General features: G+C 43.9%; 1 protein-coding gene across 2 annotated transcripts in view; it reads right to left on the minus strand.

Annotated features, from left to right (window-relative positions):
- VAV3 (vav guanine nucleotide exchange factor 3) overlaps positions 1 to 26,208 on the minus strand; it is a 207,952-nt gene that overhangs the window by 95,923 nt on the left and 85,821 nt on the right. For both annotated transcript variants that reach the window (XM_044302172.1, XM_044302173.1), the window contains exons 7-11: positions 26,105 to 26,173; positions 23,011 to 23,114; positions 22,052 to 22,151; positions 20,547 to 20,642; positions 2,906 to 2,974 (exon numbers count right to left, since the gene is read on the minus strand). In XM_044302172.1, coding sequence (XP_044158107.1) covers positions 2,906 to 2,974; positions 20,547 to 20,642; positions 22,052 to 22,151; positions 23,011 to 23,114; positions 26,105 to 26,173 — 438 coding nt within the window. The remainder of the gene's footprint in view (positions 1 to 2,905; positions 2,975 to 20,546; positions 20,643 to 22,051; positions 22,152 to 23,010; positions 23,115 to 26,104; positions 26,174 to 26,208) is intronic.

Consider the following 26,208-nt stretch of genomic DNA (forward strand, 5'->3'; position numbering starts at 1 on the left):
GAGGGTCCTTTAGGTGCTTTTTTGTAAACTACAGGCTGGCTTTTCTGCATCTTTTACAGAGGAGAAGCTTCTTTCTTGCCAATCTGCCATAATGCCCAGATTGGTGGAGTGCTGTAGTGATGGTTGACCTTCATGTATGTGTAGGGTGGAGCCAAGAGGGAGTCGGGAGAGATATCAGTCGGCCAAATGATTGTTCGACCTGCAGCTATTGACTGTGTATGGCCGCCCTTACTCACCTCTCCCCATACATGCATGCTCAGCCATCCAGAGGTCGGGAAAGAGGGTTGTTTAGTTGACAGCTATGTGTGTAAAATGTATGGCCTGCTTTAATGCACAGCTTATGGGATAGGGTGTGTTTGTTTTTAAAAGAACTGATGCTGGGAAGTATAGTTCAATTGTAGGAATTAACGTTGAGTTTCAAAAGAAATCAATATACTGTAGATGTCAGCCTGGGACACAGCTGAATGAAAAGAAAGCATATGAGATAGATAAAGATGTTTTATTTCACACCCTGAGACATGCACCTTGAGTGTCTTTTAATCAAATACACCTTATAGGAATCTGTAATAGTGATGTTTTCTCTTTAATAGGTAGCTGGCAGGACAGAGAGAAATTCTGCCAAGCTTGTAATGATTTCAGTTTTCCTTCCGGAGTGTACAAATACTAGTTCTGTCTTTTAATAACCTATCACCATAACTGGTGCCAAATTTACTTGTTCCCTAGAACACCTCACCAAATTTATTTTTGATTTTAAGATTACTGTACCATTGGCTTGTCTCAATCAAAAACTTGTGCCTGGTTCCAATTCGTTAGTGTGCCCCTGCAGACAGCTGATCAGCGGGGGTGCCGGGAGTCAGACCCCTGCTGATCTGATAAAATGATCAGTGGCTATACACCATACCATATTGTGTTCAATTTGACAATTTCAATAGTCGGCAATACTTGTCTTAGGCCTCTTGCACACAAACGTCTTTTTTTCCGTTTATGTTCCGTTTTTTGCGTTCCTTATACAGAACCATTCATTTCCTAGGATCCGCAAAAAAACTGATGGTACTCCGTATGCCTTCCTTTTCGTTATTTCCATTTTTCCGTTCCGTCCAAAGATAGAACATGTCATATTATTTTCCGCATAACGGACAAGGATAGTACTGTTCTATCAGGGGCCAGGTGTTCCGTTCCGCAAAAAACGGAATGCACAAGGACGTCATCCGTATTTTTTGTGGATCTGTTTTTTGCAGACCGCAGAATACTGAAAAAGCCACACCGTCGTGTGCAAGAGGCCTTAGGCCCCTTTCACACGGGCGAGAATTCCATGCGGGTGCAATGAGTGAGGTGAACGCATTGCACCCGCACTGAATCCAGACCCATTCACTTCAATGGGGCAGTGTACATGAGCGGTGATTTTCACACATCACTGGTGCGTTGCGTGAAAATCGCAGCAAGCTCTATATCATTTTTCACGCAACACAGGCCCCATAGAAGTGAATGGAGCTGCGTGAAAATCGCAAGCATTTGCAAGCATGTGCGGATGCGGTGCGATTTTCATGCATGGTTGCTAGAATACGATCGGGATGGGGACCCGATCTTTATTATTTTCCCTTATAACATGGTTATAAGGGAAAATAATAGCATTCATAGTACAGAATGCTTAGTAAAATAGTGATGGAGGGGTTAAAAAATAAAAAAAACTATTAATAAACTCACCTTAATCCACTTGAACTCTCAGCCTGGCATGTCTTCTTTCTTTTTTGATGAAAAGGACCTGTGGTGACGTCACTGCGCTCATCACATGGTCCATCACCATGGTGATGGACCATGTGATGAGCGCAGTGACATCATCAAAGGTCCTTTAGCCAGGTCCTGAAGAAAGTAGAAAGAAGAGGAAATCCGCTACGCGATCAAGTGGATGGGGATTTGTTTATTATTTTTAACCCCTCAATGGACATTTTACTAAGCATTCTGTATTAAGAATGCTATTATTTTCCCTTATAACAATGTTATAAGGGAAAATAATAAAATCTACACAATACCGATCCCAAACCCGAGCTTCTGGGAAGAAGTCTGGGTTCGGGTCTGGGTACCAAACATGCTGACTTTTCTCACACGCGTGCAAAATGCATTAAAAACGCTTTGCACTCGCGTGGAAAAATCGCGCATTTTCCCAGAACACACTTGCATCTTGTCCTTGTGTAAGAGACTCACCGTGTGCCTAAGACTCACAAATATTTTAGATATATGGTAAAATCTGTGCCAATGCAATCATTAGATGCAAAACCATCAGATGCAATGTGCCCCATTCAGCTTTTTCTTCAGGCCTCAGCTTCAGCTTCATTGCAATATTGAATAATCTATAAATGTAAAGTGCCATACACTTCCTTCATAATCAGAAGCTACAGTCAAACAACAGTCATATAAATTAAAGGGGTTTTCCAAGACTATTTCTTACTGGTAACCTATCCTCTGGATAGGTTGTCAATATGTAATCGCTAGGGGTCACCCTGGGACGCCCGCTGATCAGCTCTTTGAGAAGGCACCGGCGCTTTCAGCCTCCTGTCAGCTCACCAAGCACAGCGCCTTACATTGTACAGCGGCTGTGCTTGGTATTGCAGCTCAGTTCCATTCACGTAAATGGGCTGAGCTGTGCCTGTGACACTACATGGCCTAGGTAAAGCTGTGAGAAGGCTGCAGCGCTACTGTGAGCCTCGCTGCCTTCTCAAACAACTGATCAGCGTAGGTCCCAGTTGTCGGACCCCACCGATCAGATACTGATGACTAGTCCAGAGGATAGGTCATTAGTAAAAAAAATAATCTTGGAAAACCCCTTTAATTATGTGCATTATTAAAAAGTGAAAGGCCAGTTTTGAAGTATTCACCTACATACAGTGGGTAGTACAAGACCACTTACCTTCATAGCGTCCAGTGACAGACGTAGGTTGTTTTTCTCTAGTTCATCAGTAGTGTGTTTAACCAATTCCTTAAACAAAATGACATTACATTAGAACACAGCCTGTATATTACACAGATGTGAACACAGCCTGTACATTACACAGATGTGAACACAGCCTGAACATTATGCAGATGTGAACACAGCCTGTACATTACACAGATGTGAACAAAGCCTGTACATTACGCCGATGTGAACACAGCCTGTAAATTACGCCGATGGGAACACAAAGTGTACATTACACCGATGTGAACACAACCTGTACATTACGCCGATGTGAACACAGCCTGAACATTACGCCGATGTGAACACAGCCTGTACATTACGCACACAGCCTGAACATTATGCAGATGTGAACACAGCCTGAACATTATGCAGATGTGAACACAGCCTGAACATTATGCAGATGTGAACACAGCCTGTACATTACGCCGATGTGAACACACCCTGTACATTACGCAGATGTGAACACAGCCTGTACATTACGCAGATGTGAACACAGCCTGTACATTACACAGATGTGAACACAGCCTGTACATTACGCAGATGTGAACACAGCCTGTACATTACGCAGATGTGAACACAGCCTGTACATTACACAGATGTGAACACAGCCTGTACATTACGCCGATGTGAACACAGCCTGTACATTATGCAGATATGAACACAGCCTGTACATTATTCAGATGTGAACATAGCCTGTGCATTACGCAGATGTGAACACAGCCTGTACATTACGCAGATGTGAACACAGCCTGTACATTACGCAGATGTGAACACAGCATGTACATTACGCAGATGTGAACACAGCCTGAACATTATGCAGATGTGAACACAGCCTGAACATTATGCAGATGTGAACACAGCCTGTATATTACAAAGATGTGAACACAACCTGTACATTACGCACAAGTGGACACAGCCTGTACATTACGCAGAAGTGAACACAACTTGTATATTACGCAGATGTGGACACAGCCTGTAGATTAAATATATAAAAAGCTGTAGTACATGGGTCTGTACACTATATTATAATTCGTGGATAACGTGTAGTTTACCATGATTAGCTCCACTCTAGGCAATCCACTTTGAAAACCAGCCTGATAATGAACACCTAGTCTGATCCAGTGCATTATAGCAAGCATGTGTGCTTCTGATGTTCTGTAGTTGGTTCACAAATTAATTCATAGACTGAAAGTAGCTGCGTGAAGTATTAGGAACATAATATGTAGAGAAAAAAAATCCCTACCCATCGACAACAAGCAGCAATCTTGAAAAACATTGAATTAAATACAAATTGTGGTACAAAGCTGGAACATTTTTTTATTATAAATGATATAATATAATGTTTTGTGCCTTTATATATGTTTTTGATTTTTTATACAATCCAGGAATGCGTATGGAACTTCACCATGTAGGTACATCTAAATACATTATTCAGATATATAAAAAAACAAGTTTAATAAGACATTACTTTATTTCTTTACCTCTCCCAGGTTTTGCAGGTGCCTTATTTCCTATCATATAAACCGATAAATCTCCAGGTCTAGAGCTCTAATGTAGATAAAATTCTTCAGAATCACAGAAAGCAAGAAATAAAACTTAACTTTTAATAGCTAATTTAATATTAAATCACTTCATATTACTCTGAGATACCAGTAAGCGAAAATCCATATCTCATATTTTATATTTATGAACCATAAACACAAAACCAAATCTACAAGGGTAGACCAACATAATGGGTGCACTAGGGAAAGATGTCCCTGACAGATCCCTGGCTAATACCTCAACCCACAGGAACACCCTGATGTTGGGTGGCCTGTGGTCCCGTGCCTACCCTGTCTCACCCTCTCGTTACCCTAAACACTTCCAACGCGTTTCCCCAATTAGTGGTTCATCAGGGGAATAATATGGGGTAATTATTCATCAAAACAAAAACAGGTTATGGTCAAAATGTAATCCAAAAGAAACCATTATAAGAAAACGTGATTATTGTATGGTAATCAATCAACGGTATGTGGAATGCGTTTTCTTTAAGTGGAGTGCTTTTGCGTTCCACTGATCGGATTTCCAGTATCGACACGTGGAATTGGCGTGTGCACCATTAGCCGGATACCGTATGTAGTGTATGAGTGAGCACTAAAAGAAGGGGCAAGATCAGGCACTGGGGACGCATCCATATAGTGTTGGGCCCCGGAGTACCGGTCATATCAGGTATTCATCCAATACATACGTGAGAGGTCCTTCAGACCACTATCTGTTCTTATGTATATTGATGAATATTTATTAAATTGATCATGAACTGTGGGACTATATGTGGTTAAAATCATGCACCAGGCTGAAGGATTGATCGACATACTTAGTTTTGATCTTCTTTGCCCCTCTGGATAATTTATCATGTTATTGGAGTATGAAGTACTACTTAGATTTTTCTATATATAATCATGTGGGCATAATAATGAGAAACAACTTTGTTGGTATCCCCGTTACGCTCCTGTTTGTTTGAGACTTGGTATCCCCGCTGTGATCATGTTCATCTGAGATTTATGCGCTAACAATTATGTGTTTTTCCTTTTTTTTTCGGTGTCCATTGATTATCATACGGCGAGGGACCACAGGCCACCCACCATCAGGGTGTTCCTGTGGGTTGAGGTATTAGCCAGGGATCTGGCAGGGACATCTTTCCCTCGTGCAACCATTATGTTGGTCTCCCTTTGTAGATTTGGTTTTGTGTTTATGGCTCATAAATATAAAATATGAGATATGGATTGTCGCTTACTGGTATCTCAGAGTAATATGAAGTGATTTAATATTAAATTAGCTATTAAAAGTTATTCCTTGCTTTCTGTGATTCCGCTGACAAGCCACAGAAATTGATACATGAGCATCAATTTAATATTTGGAAATTCTTTCCCATCAGTGGGAGCCAGTATTTTCTCAATTTTTCTTTGCTTCAATCCATAGGATTTTTATTCTTATCCATCCACTGCATATCTACAGTAATAGCTTTTCCCATATCTTCCTTACCTGCATTCATTCAGTATTACTATAATTACTATAAGGATAATCAACAGATGAACTATCATAAATCCTAAAGTTGTCTATCTCACTCTTTAAATGAATAATGAAAAACATACATCCGTGCCTCCGTTTTACTACATACTGTATGTATTTCTCTGCAGCACCCCAGGGTCCTTTATCTGCAAACAATAAATCAAATCTGCCTTAGCCTTCCCACTATTTGGATACTGCTGTCTATAGTTTAGAATAGGATATTGAAGGCCCTATATGCCCTGCTCCCATTCTTCAATTGCATTTCCCTCATAATCTCAGAGGGGGTGACTTTCTTTAACCCCTTAAGGACCCGCGCAATACATGTGCGGCGCAGCTAGACGTGACTTAAAGACCAGCGCCCTACATGTACGGCGCAAGATTCGCCGGGTGCTGGGGCAGGATCGCAGGGGAATCGGGGCAGGGTAAGGGCAGCATGGTGTCTATCCGCCCCCCTGCAGCTCCAAACGCTGCGATTGGCTTGTTAATGAAGACCGGCACATTGCAGCGCCAGAAGCAGAAGGAAGCCGGGGGGGGGGGGGCTGGTTATGGGGAGGTAACCGATGCTGAACTAGTCAGCACCGGTCTCCTCCGAGGTGAGGCAGGGGACTCCAGTGTTTGGCGTTCCCTGCCAGCATTGCAATTGACTGGAACAACGCTCCAGCCAATTGCAGCGCTATAGCAGCACAGGAAAGGGCTGAACCTCTCTGTAGGCAGCCATTCTAGTTGGTGACTGCATGCAGAGAGGTTCTGTGCTTCTCTGTGCTGCTTGTTGGCTTGCTGGGAATTGTGGTGCACCACCACTGCGATTTGAGCTTTTACTGCTGAAAGAAAAAAAGAAGAACATCTGGAATTACTGCCCGTTTTTTTGCTTTTTTTTTCAGCTGCTCCAGATCCCTAAACCACCCTCCATCCCGTTCCCTGTCTCTTACCGCCTCCCCCCCTTCCTTTTTTTCTGTGTAGTTATTTTTATATATATATATATATATATATATATAAATCTCCATAGAATTCAATTTTAGTTAGGTAGTGTTAGTGTACATTTTAGCATGCACGCAACATCTTTCTCTATATTTCAAATTTATTACAAGCCCCTTCACGAGTGAAAACACAGCATACACCCCTCACACTAAATAAAGGTTTACACATTTCACAAGTCACACTCCAATAAAATAAAAATGGCCTGTCCATCCCAACGAGTACACTCGTCCTACCGAGTATACGCCATGATTGCCTCCGATACTGAGTCTGCCAGTGAGGGAGAAGAGGATGCCACTTTCCTCTACTCCTCTACCCCCTCATCATCATCATCCTCTGATGAGAGACCCTCTAGAAGGCGCCCCAGAACAACAGCTGAGGCAGCCCCCCCAGAGTGAGTCCAAATGGACCCCACCCCCTGACGATTATCAGCCCCAAATTACGGATTTTGAGGGCAGCTCCGGAATACAGAGAGACTGTGCGGGCTTCACCGAACTAGATTTTTTAAAAATCTTCTTCTCTGAAGATTTTGTAAATTAAATGGTGGCCCAAAACCAATTTATACGCCTAACAATTAATTGATCAGAACCCTACATCAGCATGTGTGTTCCAAAAGGGGGATAAGGAAAGACATTGTTTACCAGTGCGAAACCTGCCCTAAAAAACTTGGCCCGTGCATGCAGGAGTGTTTTAAAATCTACCACTCATCCATGGAGTATTAATTTAATTTCATCCATGATGTACCCTGTAGTTTTACCACCTTATATCTCTGATTTAGTCCGCATAGCTTACAGATTCACTTTTCACAAACCACTACATATTAATTTCTGTGAAACACCTGTGAGGTCAAAAGTTCCCTTTCCACCCCTTAAAATGTTCATACAGGGGTTCACTTTCCAGAATGGGGTCACTTCTTGGGACTTTTTATTTCTGTGGACCTCAGGAATTTTTTTAATGCAACATGGCACCTGAAATCCATGTCTGCCAATTCAGGCCTGCCAGCAAAATCCATATTTTGCTGTTTGTCTGCTGTGCGCCCATACAGCAGGCTACAAGAGCATATGGGGTGTTTCCTGAATGGGGAGGGGGGAATGGGTAACACATACTGGGGTGCATTTTCTCCTTTAACCCCTTGTGAAAGTAAAAAATTGGGGTCTTCTAGTAATTTTTTGCGTATTCGATTGTGGTGATTAATATCTCCTTGGTCGCCCTATTTCAACTTTTCACTGTGTACTCAATTACCCCTTAATTCCACATGTTTGTTCCCTGTACTGCCTATTTTTACCTCTGCTTAAAATCAGGTTGCTAGGCATGGTCCGTCTATGTGTTGAAGGACGGAGGACGCAGAAGCAGGCAGCGTGCAAGGTCACATTGCTGACAGCCAGGGACTGTAAGTAAATGATTAAAGCCAGGTCCTCCCCAGCAGCTGATAACAGTGCCTGGGCTGTGTGCACTTCTCCCTGTCCCTGCACTTGGCAGACGCTCCCTCACTCAGCAGAGCTGGAGAATGCAGAGTTGGAGCAGCTCAGACCAGGGAAGGGAGATCTGCCGTCTGCTCAGTGTATAAATGAAAGCAACATGTGGTGAGAGGACCCCTTTGTGCTGCAGGAGATTAACCCTTTAGGGGGGGAGGGCGCTGGTTACTGACACTTTTGGGGGGGATATTGTTACTGGCTAGTGCATGTGAGGAGCTCAATGCATTGTGGGTAGTGAGGGCAGGCGGGATTAACCTCAGGGTGAGGGCAGTGGCGGCCATCTTAACTGAATAGTGAGATTGCAGTTTTATGCAGACTGGTTGCTAAGGGCTGAATCTTATTAAATATGGGGTAAGTCAGTCTAATAGTAACTGATTCTGGAATGTCATGTTATTAGTAACTACATATATGAAAATTGTAAATGTGACAGTTATCCTTTAACAAATGTGTGCTTTAAAATCCTTTAACAAGTGTTTCTGCCTTCTGTGAGACACCTGTTTGCTGAAAAGTACAGTTTCCAACACTTAAAATGTTTGTACGGGGGTGCTCTTTCTAAAATGTGCTCATTTCTGGGGGGTTTTAATTTCTGGGGACCTCAGGAATTTTTTTTATGCGACATGGTACCTAAAATCAATGTCTGCCAATTCAGGTCAGCAAAATCCATATTTTACTGTTTGACTCTAGAGCCCTGCTGTGCGCCAATGCATCATTTTTTGAGAACATATGGGGTGTTTCCGTATTCGGGGGGAAATGGGGAATAAAATGCTGGGTGAATTTTGTTTTGTTAGCATTTGGGAAAGTGAAAAATGTGGGTGTAAAGCAACTTTTTCTAGAAAAAAAAGCTATTTTTCATTTTCACTGCTAAGTGTTTCCTAATTCTAGGAAACACCTTTGAGGTCAAAGTGTTCACTACACACCTTGAAAGATTCATTGAGGGGAGGGGTGTAGTTTCCAAAATGGGGTCACTTTTTGGGGGTTTCCACTGTATCCAGTCCCCATAGCTCTGTCTGCTTCTATTGTTTCAAAAAAACGATTTGATAGATATGCAAATTAACATTAGATGAGTCCAGCGTGAAGGAGCCCAGCACCGCTCCGCATCCTCTGAAACTCCTCCTTGCTCCTCGATGTTACAAAGCTAGAGTGCCGTAATCTCGCGATGTGCGAGCTAGCGCACGCGTAGTGTTGGCATAGTGTTCCTTCACTGTGCTAGCATCAGCCTCAGGGAACAAACTGCACATGCGCTAGCTCTCGCATCGCAAGATTACGGCGCTCTAGCTTTGTGACGTCGGGGAGCAAGAAGAACATTCGGAGGATGCGGGGTGGTGCTGGGCTCCTTCACGCTGGACTCATCTCAGGGACAGGACACATTTAATTTGCATATCTATCAAATAGTTTATTTGAGACAATAAAAGCACACAGAGCTATGGGGACTGGATATTGCGGTTGTGCTAGCGGCCATCTAGCAGCCCATATCCTGAGGTCTATTCACAAAATCCAGGTGACAGGTTTCCTTTAATATCAGGAGAGAAAACTTTTAAAAAGGATTATACAGGCATCCTGATATGTATGGTCAAAGTAAGTCCACCAGGCTTATCAGCTCTAAGATATGTATTTAATAGGACTGACGTAAACAGAACTTCACCAGTCCCACAGAAGTGAATGGAGCGGTGGACAGACGTGCACACTATCCCTTCCTTCAGACAGGACACTTGGAGATCCCTGTTTATTATTATCTATGGTGTGGATAAGTCATAAATGCTGTTCGTGGGATAACCTCTTTAACTTTATTTTTTTCTTACTTATTAAAAAGTGCTACAGGTGACCTTTCAAAATGAGTGCCAGGTGTATGTACATAAAGGACAACACTGTATCTGGCCATTATATGACTTGTATCTTGCTTTTTTCTCCCCTCTGCAGATTATTCAGCAGCAATGTGCAGTGTAGCTGTGAATCCAATACTAGGGTGAGATAGCAGAACACATACTAGAATGGTTGTGTGTTCATGTCTGTGTCTCTGTTGCCGCTCTTTTCCCCTCCCACCCAAGGAGTTGTAACCTGATCCCTCAGTGAAGTTGAAAATCTGTATATCTACCTCCGTCAGAAGGGACATTGTCAGTGCCATGGGCGGCGGAGGGCCTTCAGGGACGTCTCATTTACAATTTTCTACGCCTGTTTTAGGCGCGGAAAATGGTCTAAATGTAAGACAGCTAGGAAGTGTGTCTTACATTTAGACGCGGCGGTGGATCCGCCTAAGTTATGTAGAAGGCGCCTCTACATAACTTCGTCGGATCCACCGCCAGTGCAGGTCTTTATTAAGACCGGCATCTAAAACGCCGGTCTTAACAAATGACCTTGAAAATGTGTGTATAATATTGCCTATCCCTTTGACACACTTAATTCAGACAGTATGCTTTTCTATGGAAAGGGTGTAATGCCCTGCAATTTGTGGCGCTATAGTTCGGTAATTCTCACATTATGAGGGAGAGGTTTACTATGTTTCAGGGAGTAGTTGCGATGAGGGTTATGTATGGCTGTAGATGATAACAGATTGAAAAAGCTTTACGGGAAAACGGACCCATCAGCAGCACTTAAGTGAACTAAAATAGAGAATTTACAAATCTGTACAGTTCAATGTTTGAAACAATAAAGTGGGTGATTACAGAGCAATACATTAAGTAAGAAGGCAAATTCATAGGGAAGAATACATGACTATACGCTCAGCCTCTCAGACTACTCTGCAAATATTGAAACTGCTAGCATTTGAGAATGCAAAAAGCATGAATAAATAACGCAATCTCCTCCGAGTGCAGTTTGTTCTGTGGGCTAAAGCAGTACTTGTTTGTCAAAGTGACAGTTCTCCAGCATCAGCAGCGGGTCAGAGACACGGCAAGACTTATATATCTCTTCTGGTGCTAATCAGCCTCCAAACAGCCATCAAATGCAGATTGCACTATATCTTCCTGCCCTAATTAAATGCTTACCTGAAGGATGCCCACTCCTTACAGACTGAACTATAATATTTAATCTAAGCCTGGCGTCAATTGCTTCATCTCTCAATTTAAAAGTCTTCAGCCATGAATTCAAAGTAATGATAACGAAAATAGTAAAGTCACTTGAAACTAAAAAAATAAAGAAAAAGAGAAGAAACGCAACACTGATACACTATGGGGCAGGTTTACTATTGCAAATGCACCAGATTTCTTTTACATTTATTGTAGATAATTGCATCTGTCAGCAGTTTTGTACCTATGACACTGGCTGACCTGTTACATGTGCACTTGGCAGCTGAAGGCGTCTGTGTTGGTCCCATGTTCATATGTGCCCACATTGCTGAGACAAATGATGTTTTAATATATGCACGAGCCCTAGGAGCAACGGGGGCGTTACCATTACACCTAGAGGCGCTGCTCTCTCGGCAGCTTCTGTGCCCTCTGCACTTTCACTGACAGGGCCAGGCAGGGTAAACGTCATCACAACTGGCACTGTCAAAGTGCAGAGGGCACGGCAGTTGCAGAGAGAGTTGAGCCTCTAGAAGTAACGGCAATGCCCCTGTTGCTCCCAGAAGCTCAAAAAAATATTAAAGTTCAAATCACCCCCCTAAAAACGAAAATAAAAAGAAACAATTGAAGAAAATATCACAGGCATTGCGGTGTCCGAAAATGCCCATAATATAAACATAAAAAATAAGTCTCCCATACGGCGTAACGTCCTATCACAGTTCAGGAGGCAGTTGAAGGATCAAACTGAGCATGTGCGACCTTCTCAGTGAGCTGGGCAAAGAAATGAGGGGGCGCTATACAGATACATTTTATTAAATAACACAGTGGCTGTGCTACATTTTTTATTATATGCAATTACAAAAGTATTCAGATCCGGGTCCTGGCTTGAAAACCGTAGAATACAATTTTTAAAATAACAGCAGCTAGATCTGTATAATACATGTAGTCAGAGTTCAATAAAACCCCATATGATGAAGGAGTAGCTAAAATACAAGGCTTCAAGAGTAACTAAACTTTTGTAAATATTTTTCTAATATACTTCATTTATTAATTTTCTATTTTTATAGTACGTACTTTCACCACTAAAGCACACTATTCACCGGTGCGCTAAAACTCAGTTTTCCCTATACCACTGAGCTGTCAGCGGTGTACGGAGTACTCATTTTATGAAAGGGGCCGCAGGAGCGCAGGGAGTACGGGCAGGAGCACTCTTTTCTCCCTGGACTATTACTAACTGCTGGCCTAGCACATGGGTACCCTGAACCCATCTACTGTACCAGGATTAGCTGAGAGGAGCGTCTCCTGCGTCTGCCTGCTCCGCTAAGCTAAGAGAACTGCATGTCAGCTGCTAGCTTAGCATAGCAGGCAGAAGCAGCAGCCGCTCCTCTCAGCTAATCCTGGCATAGTAGATGGGTACAGGGTACCCATGTGCTATGCCAGCAGTTGAAAAAGTACTGTAAAAATAGAAAATTAATAAATAAAGTATATTCGAAAAATATTTTTCAGGGGGTTAGGGAGGGACAACATATTAAAAGTTTGTACAAAAGTTCAGTTACTCTCTCAGGATACAAAAATTATTTGGATGCCCTTGGTTACAACAGTTAAATAAAAAATTAACATAAGTGTATGTGGAATAAAGAAAAGTACTGGGGAAGCACAGTGGCTTGGTGCTAAGCACAGTAAGTACTAGGGAAGCAGAGTGGCTCGGTGGTAAGCACAGTAAGTACTAGGGAAGCAGAGTGGCTCGGTGGTAAGCACAGTAAGTACTAGGGAAGCACAGTAAGTACTGGGGAAGGACAGTGGCTCGGTGGTAAGCACAGTAAGTGTTAGGGAAGCACAGTGGCTCGATGGTAAACACAGTTAAGTACTGGGGAAGCACAGTGGCTCGGAGGTAAGTACAGTAAGTACTGGGGAAGCACAGTGGCTCAGTGGTAAGCACAGTAAGTACTGGGGAAGCACAGTGGCTCGGAGGTAAGTACAGTAAGTACTGGGGAAGCACAGTGGCTCAGTGGTAAGCACAGTAAGTGTTAGGGAAGCACAGTGGCTCGATGGTAAACACAGTTAAGTACTGGGGAAGCACAGTGGCTCGGAGGTAAGTACAGTAAGTACTGGGGAAGCACAGTGGCTCAGTGGTAAGCACAGTAAGTACTGGGGAAGCACAGTGGCTCGGAGGTAAGTACAGTAAGTATTGGGGAAGCACAGTGGCTCAGTGGTAAGCACAGTAAGAACTGGGGAAGCACAGTGGCTCGGTGGTAAATACAGTAAGTACTGGGGAAGCACAGTGGCTCAGTGGTAAGCACAGTAAGTACTGGGGAAGCACAGTGGCTCAGTGGTAAGCACAGTAAGTACTGGGGAAGCACAGTGGCTCGGTGGTAAGCACAGTAAGAACTGGGGAAGCACAGTGGCTCGGTGGTAAGCACAGTAAGTACTGGGGAAGCACAGTGGCTTTGTGGTAAGCACAGTAAGTACTGGGGAAGCACAGTGGCTCAGTGGTAAGCACAGTAAGTACTGGGGAAGCACAAAGGCTCGGTGGTAAGCACAGTAAGTACTGGAGAATCACAGTGGCTCGGTGGTAACCACAGTAAGTACTGGGGAAGCACATTGGCGCGTTGGTAAGCACAGTAAGTACTGGGGAAACACAGTGGCTCGGTGGTAAGCACAGTGGCTCGGTGGTAAGCACAGCAAGAACTGGGGAAGCGCAGTGGCTCGGTGGTAAGCACAGTAAGTACTGGGGAAGGAAGGCTCGTGGTAAGCACAGTAAGTACTGGGGAAGCACAGTGGCTCGGTGGTAACCACAGTAAGTACTGGGGAAGCACAGTGGCTCGGTGGTAAGCACAGTAAGTACTGGGGAAACACAGTGGCTCGGTGGTAAGCACAGTGGCTCGGTGGTAAGGACAGCAAGAACTGGGGAAGCACAGTGGCTTGGTGGTAACCACAGTAAGTACTGGGGAAGGAAGGCTTGTGGTAAGCACAGTAAGTACTGGGGAAGCACAGTGGCTCGGTGGTAAGCACTGTTTCCTTGCAGTGCTTGGGTCCTGGATTGTAATCTGACCAGGGACAACATGTTAATGAAGTTGGTATGTTCTCCTTGAGTTTGTGTCTGTATCCTCTAGGTCAAGGATCAGCAACCTCTAATCTCTGTACAGCACTACAGAATATGCTATATGAATGAGTTAAAAATAAAAAATAAAAAATACACTAGATTGTAGACAGACTGCAGCATTTACAATAGACTGTAGACAGACTGCATCCTTTACACTAGATTGTAGACAGACTGCAGCATTTACAATAGACTGTAGACAGACTGCATCCTTTACACTAGATTGTAGACAGACTGCAGCATTTACAATAGACTGTAGACAGACTGCATCCTTTACACTAGACTGTAGACAGACTGCAACCTTTACACTAGATTGTAGACAGACTGCAGCCTTTACACTAGATTGTAGACAGACTGCAGCCTTTACACTAGATTGTAGACAGACTGCAGCCTTTACACTAGATTGTAGACAGACTGCAGCCTTTACACTAGATTGTAGGCTGACTACAGCATGTACACTAGATTGTAGACAGACTGCAGCATTTACACTAGATTGTAGACAGACTGCAGCATGTACACTAGACCGTAGACAGACTGCAGCCTTTACACTAGACTGCAGACAGATTGCAGCATTTACACTAGACCGTAGACAGACTGCAGCATTTACAATAGATTGTAGACAGACTGCAGCCTTTACACTAGATTGTAGACAGACTGCAGCATTTACACTAGATTGTAGACAGACTGCAGCCTTTACACTAGGCTCTAGACAGACTGCAGCATTTACACTAGACTGCAGACAGATTGCAGCATTTACACTAGGCCCTAGACAGACTGCAGCATTTACAATAGACTGTAGACAGACTGCAGCATTTACAATAGATTGTAGACAGACTGCAGCATTTACACTACACTGTAGACAGACTGCAGCCTTCACACTACACTGTAGACAGACTGCAGCCTTTACACTAGACCGTAGACAGACTGCAGCCTTTACACTACTGTAGACAGACTGCAGCCTTTACACTAGACCGTACAGACTGCAGCCTTTACACTAGACCGTACAGACTGCAGCCTTTACACTACCGTAGACAGACTGCAGCCTTTACACTAGATTGTAGACAGACTGCAGCCTTTACACTAGATTGTAGACAGACTGCAGCCTTTACACTAGATTGTAGACAGACTGCAGCCTTTACACTAGATTGTAGACAGACTGCAGCCTTTACACTACACTGTAGACAGACTGCAGCCTTTACACTAGGCTCTAGACAGACTGCAGCATGTACACTAGATTGTAGACAGACTGCAGCCTTTACACTAGGCTCTAGACAGACTGCAGCATTTACACTAGGCCCTAGACCAGTTATGGCGAACCTATGGCACGGGTGCCAGAGGCTGCACTCAGAGCCCTCTCTGTGGGCACTTGCACCCTGGAAAAGTCTATGGTGTACCAATATGCCTTGTGCCTCCTGCACATGAATGTGTGCACCCTGTGGCCGTGCTGCGGGCCACAATGCATGAACACCGACCATGGGGCAGCCGCAGTGGATTGCGGACCCATTCACTTTAATGGGTCCACGATCTGCAAAAAGATAGGACATGTTCTATCTATTTTCAGAACGGAAGTACGGGATATAACCCCATGGAAGCACTCCGTAGGTTTCCGTTCTGTGCTTCCGTTCCGCATCTCCGGATTTGCGGACCCATTCAAGTGAATGGGCCTACATCCGTGATGCAGAATGCACACGAAACGGTGCCCATGTATTGCGGATCCGCAAATGCGGTCCGCAATTTGGGAATGGGACGCCTACTGTCATGTGCAGGAGGACTTTTCCTGCCATTCATCAGCGCAGGCGCACTATGAACACCACAGGCAGCGCACTGAGTGTAAACACGCTTTTATAGCGAAAAGTACATGGAAGATATACTATACTGGACCATAGTATTCAGGAGAAATTCCCATGTTGGCACTTTGTGATAAATATGTGGGTTTTGGGGTGCAGTTTGGGCACTCGGTCTCTAAAATGTTCGCCATCACTGCCCTAGACAGACTGCAGCATTTACACTACACTGTAGACAGACTGCAGCATTTATTATTATTATTTATTATTATTATTATTAAAGCGCCATTCATTCCATAGCGCTGTACATATGATAAGCGGTATACATACATAACACAGATAATTGCACTAAGCATGAACAAGACGAGTTACAAACTAAGACAGAAGGAGAGAGGGCCCTGCCCGTGAGGGCTTACAATCTACAAGGTATGGAGGAAGGACAGAGTAGGTGCGGGTTGAGTTGGTCATGGCGGTATAGAGACCGCAGAGTCATTGGTTGTAGGCTTGTCTGAAGAGGAGGGTTTTCAGGTTTCTTTTGAAGGTTTTCACTGTAGGTGAGAGTCTGATATTTTGGAGTAGAGAGTTTCAGAGTATGGGGGATGTGCGGGAGAAATCCTGGAGGCGATTGTGGGAAGAGGTGATACAAGGAGAGAAGGAGGTCTTGTGAGGATCGGAGATTGTGTGTGGGGATCAGGAAAGTAGCTGAAAGATGTATGGATGGGACAGGTTGTGGACAGCCTTGTATGTATTTGTTAGTATTTTAAACTGAATTCGCTGGGCAATAGTGAGCCAATGAAGGAACTGACAGAGAGGAGAAGCAGAGGAGTAACATGGAAAGAGGTCGATTAGTAGGGCAGCAGAGTTGAGGATAGGTGCGGGGTGCTATATGGAAGGGGTGCAAGGGTACTATACAGAAGGCCACATAAGAGGACGTTACAGTAGTCTAGGAGGGAGATGATGAGGGCATGTACAAGCAATTTTTCAGACTCCTGGTTGAGGAATGCATGGATGTGAGACATATTTTTGAGTTGTAGGAGGCAGGTGGTGGAAAGGGCTTGGATGTTCGGTTTGAAGGACAGGGTAGAATACAAGGTCACTCCAAGGCAGCGGACTTGGCTGACTGGGGAGAGTGTGCATCCATTGATCGTGATAGATAGGTCTGTTGAGGGGGTTAAGCAAGATGGGGGAAAGATTATAAATTCTGTTTTATCCATTTTAAGTTTTAGAAAGCGAGAGAAGAAGGAGGATATAAAAGATGGGCATTGTGGGATTCTGGATAGTAAGGTGGTGATGTCTGGACCAGAGAGGTAAATACTGAAAGCCATGGTACTCTCTGAGCTGTCCCAGACCGAAGGTGTAGATTGAGAAGAGCAGGGGATCTAGGACAGAGCCCTGAGGGACACCAACAGAGAAGGGATGAGAAGAGGAGGTGGTGTGAGTCTGTAGGCTGACTACAGCATGTACACTAGATTGTAGGCTGACTACAGCATGTACACCAGATTGTAAACTGACTATAGCATGTACACCAGATTGTAAACTGACTATAGCATGTACACTAGATTGTAGGCTGACTACAGCATGTACACTAGATTGTAGACTGACTACAGCATGTACACTAGATTGTAGACTGACTATAGCATGTACACTAGATTGTAGACAGGCTGCAGCATGTCCACTAGATTGTAGACTGACTACAGCATGTACACTAGATTGTAGGCTGACTACAGCATGTACACTAGATTGTAGACTGACTACAGCATGTACACTAGATTGTAGGCTGACTACAGCATGTACACTAGATTGTAGACTGACTACAGCATGTACACTAGATTGTAGACTGACTACAGCATGTACACTAGATTGTAGGCTGACTACAGCATGTACACTAGATTGTAGACTGACTACAGCATGTACACTAGATTGTAGGCCGACTACAGCGTGTACACTAAATTTGTAGACTGACTACTGGATGTACACTAAATTTGTAGACTGACTACAGCATGTACACTAGATTGTAGACAGTCTGCAGCATGTACACTAGATTGTAGACAGGCTGCAGCATGTACACTAGATTGTAGACAGGCTGCAGCATGTACACTAGATTGTAGACAGGCTGCAGCATGTACACTAGATTGTAGGCTGACTACAGCATGTACACTAGATTGTAGGCTGACTACAGCATGTACACTAGATTGTAGGCTGACTACAGCATGTACACTAGATTGTAGGCTGACTACAGCATGTACACTAGATTGTAGGCCGACTACAGCGTGTACACTAAATTTGTAGGCTGACTACAGCATGTACACTAGATTATAGACAGGCTGCAGCATGTACACTAGATTGTAGGCTGACTACAGCATGTGTCTTTGCAAATTGTGCACCCCAGCCTCTGTGAATAACTTCAGCAACAAAAACACATATAAGCATTCATCTAGGAGATTCTCTATTATTTACTGAATAAATGTTCTATTTCAATATAACATAAGCTTCCTACAGCACTGAATAAATATCATGTGTATCGGTGACATATTAGATTATTTTTTTCCATTACACCATTTGCTGTATGGGATAAATATTTTTATATTTTAATCGTACGGGCATTTTCGGACGTGGCGATGCCCATGATGTTTATATTTTTGTTGTTTATGTATTTATTCTAGGGAAAGGAGGGGGGGGGGGGGTGATTTAATTTTTTTATATTTTTTTGTATATTTTTAACATTATTTTTTACTTTTTTGTAGCCCGTCTAGGAGGTTACAATATCCACTAATTTGGATCTGTCAGATGACAGTTGCAGTGCGCCAGGCGACCACTGCAAAGGGTTAACATTTGTTATTTGGGTTAATGTATTTTCGGTGCTTTATTGTTCTATTTAGTTTATTGTGCCCTACTCACAAGGAGGAGGGCTGGACCTGGCCCCTCTGGAGAAGGAGCTGGCTACTGCAGTTCAAGCAGCCAGAGAGTGAGAAGCTACAGGTTGCCTGTGCAGTGTGAGGCCTGCTCCAAAGAGCCCCCATTCTTGCTTGCTTTGGAAAAGTTGCAATCCTCTGAGAGAGAAAGAGAACAGAATATACAGATTGTTGAGGGCCAATATAAAGGTCTGGTGCAAAGGGCATACAATAAGTGCAAACGCTCGCTTATGGCTACAGACCTTGCTGCAAGTGGAAAGGGTATATTTTACAAAAGATTAGCTACCCACTGCAGGATCTGCACCCTGCTGTGGGAACTGCAGTACATATTGTGAATTGTGCACCCCTTTGGTCGACTTGTAAAATTTGTTTGGCGTGAAAGAGGACCTTTCACCACTCCTGACATGCCTATTGTAATAGCTACCTGCATCCCCCATGTAATAACAATTTTGGAGCATCTATTCTTATGTCTGTATGTTGTACCATTCCTTTATTATTTGCACTACAAGTTATGAACGAATTGCTGTCATTCTGCAGTAAGGGTACAGAGGTGAGGTAATAAGTTGGGGTGTTGTACCTGCACAGTCTGAAAATGGCAGCACTGATTCGATAGAGTGATTCTATACAGGTACCCCCCCCCCCTCCCCCAACTTGTTACCTCCCCTCGATACCCTTACTGCAGACTGCTAGCAATACATTCATAACTTCTAGTTGAAATAATAAAGGAATGGCACAACATAGAGACATAAGACTAGATGCTCCAGAATTGTTGTTACATGGGGAATTCATGTAGCCATTAAACCAGGCAAGTCAGGAGTGGTGACAGGTCCTCTTTAATAGAGGGACTCAAAGTCAGCTATCTTGCAGTTGGCTGTTCCATATTCAGCCTTGGAAAGATTGTGTATGTGCTGTGGAGAGCGTGAACTCAATGCTACCAGTGTCTTTCTTTATGAACTGCCTAACTACTTTAGTAAAGAAGACTGGATTTTTTACCTCAATGCTGGTCTGGTTATTGCCTTGCACCACTGCCATTATTCAGCCCTGCACCTGCCCTTCTGCCTACTACCAGGCGGGAGTCCCTAAAGGACTAGTGTGCGACCCAAGGGAATCGTGCACCCTGCATTCACTGCTGCTCAGGGAGTGCCAGAGTTTGGGCAGCCACTGTAAACCAATACTAGCTTTATCTGTGCCAAAACTACCACCCCTATCCGTCTCACAGCTCTCCCCTGTCGGCGGCCTGCTGCACTGTTGCTCATTATCCTGTACGTATGATCAGCTTTAGAATCATTTATCCAGTGCTTACCTGGAGCAGCAAGTGATACTTCAGAACCCTCTGCATGGGAACAACAAGCAGGTCTCGCAGGGTGAATTTCCCATTATTAGCCCGTTTTGAACATTCCTGTTTTAAAAGAACAAATGATTTTCCGATGAAAATATCCTTCTTGGTGGATTCTCTGGGCTAATAGTTTCCAACAGCAGGCAACTGGATCATGGCATGCTGTTTATATCATAATCTGAAATGAACGCTTGTTCTTCTGCCGTAGCAAAAGTGGAATAAATATAAGGCCCCTTTCACACGGGCGAGTTTTCCGCGCGGGTGCAATGCGTGAGGTGAACGCATTGCACCCGCACTGAATCCTGACCCATTCATTTCTATGGGGCCGTGCACATGAGCGGTGATTTTCACACATCACTTGTGCGTTGCGTGAAAATCGCAGCATGCTCCTCTTTGTGCGTTTTTCACGTAACGCAGGCCCCATAGAAATGAATGGGGTTGCGTGAAAATCGCAAGCATCCGCAAGCAAGTGCGGATGCGGTGCTATTTTCACACACGGTTGCTAGGTGATGATCGGGATGGGGACCTTATCATTATTATTTTCCCTTGTAACATGGTTATAAGGGAAAATAATAGCATTCTGAATACAGAATACATAGTAAAATAGGGCTGGAGGGGTTAAATAAATAAATAAATATCTAACTCACCTTAATCCACTTGTTCGTGCAGCCAGCATCTCTTCTGTCTTGTTCTGTGAGGAATAGGACCTTTGAAGACGTCACTACATTGATCACATGATCCATCACCATGGTGATGGATTATGTGACTGACCATGTGATGAGCGTAGTGACGTCATCAAAGGTCCTTTTCCTCACAGATGAAGACAGAAGAGATGCCGGCTGCACGAACAAGTGGATTAAGGTGAGTTAGATATTTATTTATTTATTTAACCCCTCTACTATGCATTCTGTATTCAGAATGCTATTATTTTCCCTTATAAGCATGTTATAAGGGAAAATAATACAATCTACACAACCTTGAACCCAAACCTGAACTTCTGTGAAGACGTTCGGGTCTGGGTACCACAGTCAGTTTTTTATCACGCGCGTGCAAAACACATTGCACCCGTGTGATACAAAACTGAACAACGGAACGCAATCGCAGTCAAAACTAACTGCAATTGCTGACCTACTCGCGCGGGTTTGCCGCAATGCACCGGGACGCATCCGGGCCTAATCCGGACACGCTCATCTGCAAGGGGCCTAAGACCTTCCGCTCTTCTCTTCTGCACACTTCTACACTGCTCGTTGTCTGCACTTCTACAGGATGCCATGTAACTACACCATACACCACATGAGTACGGTCTTCCAGAAATTCATCCTCTTGATACTGCATCTGCTACTAGGCAATGGCCCAAAACATTTTGGGTATTGTCCAGCACAGAGAACCCGGGATAAAATATTCATGGACTTCCTAATAAATGCTTACAAATGCACGGTCATCTGGTAATATAACAATTACTGTCTACTTACCTCTAGCTTTAATCTGACATCTTCTCTGGTTTTGGAGATGCTATCCAGGATAGATATGGCTGACTCCACATGACTACAGTATTCTCCATAAATGAGAAGTCTGATTTGAAAGGAAAATATCAACAACTGTGCAAAAGGCTCATGTGATGACATAAAACATATATAAAACATAAGTACTACAGTAATAATATATGATGATATCTATGGCTCTGCACTTCTATTAGAGTCACACATTGGTAGGGTTTCCTGCCATAGACCTCTGAAGGAACGCTGCCACTATATAGTCATTCAGTCACTAAGCTGGTCTACTATGCCACTCTGTACAGAAATAAAGATGCCAAGGGCACCCTTTGGTACATGCCTGATGAATCGGGGCCTATGGATACATTTGGCATATGTGCCGCAAGCTTTAAAGGGATTTTCCAAAATTTAACAACTGATGACCTATTTCTGGGATAGGTTATTAATAACAGATTAGTGGGTGTTCAACATCCTGCATACCCGCTGGGTGTCCCACCCTTGCCAGCTATTCTGGATTAGCTCTGTGCCAGAAATAAGCACAGGAACTACACATTCCATCCGCTGCGTAGTGCATAGACCTGGCTACGGCACTATTCACTTCAATGGGAGCAGCGCTGCAGTTACTAGTTCTATCCACTACACAATGGACACAACTGTGTTGTACTGGCGCCTATTTCCAGAGCTATTCTCTTGAAAAGACAATTGGTAGGGGTGCAGGGTGTCGGACACCTGTTGATCTGAAATTGATGAACTATCCTAAGGATAGGTCATCAGTTGCTAAATTCTGGAGAATCCCTTTGAGTGAATGTGGCTTTAGCTGTAGTTCCCTGCACTCTGGGTGGCTTGTCGTTGTCACCCATTCACTTATAGCATACTGTAAAATATTATGTCAGTTACCGTATATCTGAAATTACCAAAGGAAAAGGAAAATATCATACCTCTCTTTGTATTTCAGGAAGATCTGGTAGAGGTTTTGACTGTTTTTATGTGTGACTGAGTCGCTGACCTCCAGCACTAGGCTCTTGTGCACTTTCACTAGCTCCTGTGCACAAAACCAAAGTATAATGATGAATAAAGCAGCTTTCACACAGGCGTAATATGGATACTTGACCTCTCGTGGTCCTACCAATAAATCCTTATATCATCACAAGATACATGTTCTAGACCAGTGATGGCGAACCTTTTAGAGACCGAGTGCCCGAACTGCAACTCAAAAACCACTTATTTATCATTGTACTTTATCATTTAGCCTGCCTGCATTCAATTCGCTGCCTGTACTGTTCATAGTGCGCCCTGTGCTGAAATGGCAGGAGAAGTCTAATGCATATCGGTACACCATAGACTTTTTCCAGCGTGCGGGTGCCCACAAAGAGGGCTCTGAGTGCCGCCTCTGGCACCTGTGCCATAGGTTCGGCCACCACTGTTCTAGACCATTTCTGGGTACAGTACCTTTTCTTAATAAGGTTTTGATTGCCTAAGAGAGTATCCATGGAGGCCACAGACCTAATCAACTAAGACCTCTTCACAGCGTGCACAGATCAATTCCACCTACAGCTCAGCATATACAGTAGATTTTAAATTCATATATTATACAGCATCCTTCGGGGGTTTTCCAGGATCTATTCCCCTTTTTACTTAAGCCCTTTAGTGTGTGGCACCTAAGGAAAAAACTATACTCACCTGCCCCCTGGTTCCCCTGGTCACTGATTTTCCAGTCTTCAGTCTGTTTACTTTCGGTGTGGATGAGGTCACGTGTGCTGCCGCAGTCAATGACTAGACTCAGTGATGACCAGTGACGGTCAGTTCGCAGTGTTCGCCAGCGAACACATTGGGCTGCCATCTTGACCCCCCCGTCCGGCAATGCACATGTAAAGCCCTTACCTGTGCCGGGAGGCGGTCTGAAATCAAATGCGGTCACCGGGAGCAGGCAGTTCTGAGAATAGCCGCCGGGGACCTTCATCGCGCTGTTCTCGGAACTGCTTGCTCCCGATGACCGCATTTAATTTCAGACCGCCTCCCGGGACACAGGCACGGGTAAGAGCTTACCTGTGCATCGCCGGACGGGTGATGACATGTACACAAGCAGTACATGACCCATCAGTGGCATGCTGCTTGGGGACACGTCACCTCCGAGCACACATGATCCTGTCCATACACCAGCCGAAAGTAATTAGACCAGGGACTAGAAGATCTCCAAACACAGCCAAGGCACCGGACTGATTGGCAGGGATCAGATTAGTATGATTCTTTCCTTGGGTACCAAATGCTGGGGGTAAAAAGGGGTTAAAACTTGGAAATCCCCTTTAGAGGAATTCCTATAATCTAGAACTTGCACAGGATAGGTGATGTGTCTGGTCACTGGGGATATGACCACTGGGACCCCCACCATTCATGAGAATGTATTGGTGGTTTAGTGCATGTATAATGCCGCTCCATTCAAAGTCTCTGAGACTGACAAAGATAGCCAAGCACTGTAACTTGGCTATCTTTGTAAGTCCCAAAGAGATTAATGGAGTGGCAGCATGGACGCACCATCACACCATTCAAATGTAGTATATGGGACCACAGAGATGGGACCCCCACTGATCAGACACTTATCATCTATCCGGTGGATTGGTGATAAGTCAGGTTTTATGACAGTTGAGCCATATGCAGAAATCTTTGGTACACACTGATTGTAACATTTTTAACAAAGTCTGCAAGATTTTCAGATGCTTTCTTCCAATTCAACAAATTTTGCATTCACAGCATAAGTGGGAAATATACAGGACATAGAAGACATAGAAGACATCCAAAATGAAAGTTGCTTATGCCTGTCCTATAATGTCCTGCATCATTTACTGTATGCATTAAAGATTTTAGTTATAACAATACAAGATACACTGATGTAGATGGACAATGTTAATGATAAATGAGTATGTAAGTATACAAAAAGAACTTTAGAGGGGTTCTCTGGGACTGAACAATTGATGGCATATCCTTAGAATAGGCCATCAATATCAGACTGGCGGCGGTCTAACGCACGGCACCCCAGCTGATTAGCTGTTTGCAGAAGCTCTGCGTGCTGGAAACAAGCACTGAAACATGTGGCTGGTGCTGTTTACTGCAGCGCTGGTACCAGTCATGTATTTGGTGGGGATCTGACCTCTGGGAGGTCCACCGAGCATGAAAATGTGGGTGAGTTCTCCGAGTGAATGGAGGGACACATACTGCACTGCTCCACCACTGATTTCATAAAAGACTGGTAAAGATAGATGAACGGAGCCACAGAGCGGTAGTAAGCTTTTCTTTTGGCAGTCCTATAGAACTGAAATGAGTGGCAGCACGCCTGTGTGACCATTGCTCCATTTACAAAGGAGACCCTGACATCCCCATTCTTGTGATTGCTGTGGTTTCCAATGTACCACCCAAATAAGATACTTATCACCTGTCCCCTGTGGACAACCCCTTTAAGAAGGTACTTAGATACCTGTCACGGGGGGGACTGGGAACTAAAAGTGGCCCTGGAAAAAAAAATGGAAAAGCGGCCTCATGTTGTAGGTGGGTCCAAGGTGACAGAAGGCAAGGCAACATAATTAGGCAGGGCCAGAAACACCATAGTGCAGAGCAACATACTGCCCCAGCTGAACCAAATACCACAGTGTAGCACATAATACTGCCACCTGCACCACAGTATTGACCAGTATTGCTGCCCTGAGGATATTGATACAATTGAATTAAGGAGGACACCTGCAGCTGCCAGACAGGTGCGTAGGAGAGAATCAGATCATTGTACCCAGCTGACGGCCATGAGGAGGGCTTGGGTGGCCTTTCGAGGCATCAGCCCACCGGGCAATTTCCCTGTAGGGTCTATGGCCAATCCGCCCCTGCCTGTCACCACAGAATTGGATTGGATTGCATCAATTACTGTACAAAATTATGCTATAAAACATTTTCTATCTAGTATTAGTCTCTAGCATATATTTTCTGTATAAAAAAATAACTGGTGTACAGGGATGACAATAAAGCATTTTTTTTTTTTTTTTTACTTACAGGAATATTAATAAATATTTTTTGCAAGTCTGCTGTAGGCAGGAATTTCTTCAGAGGATCCATAAAAAACTGTAAAAGAAGAATCAAATATAAAATATGTGAAC

The sequence above is a fragment of the Bufo gargarizans genome, chromosome 7 (assembly GCF_014858855.1).
Source record: "Bufo gargarizans isolate SCDJY-AF-19 chromosome 7, ASM1485885v1, whole genome shotgun sequence".
Lineage (NCBI taxonomy): Eukaryota > Metazoa > Chordata > Amphibia > Anura > Bufonidae > Bufo > Bufo gargarizans.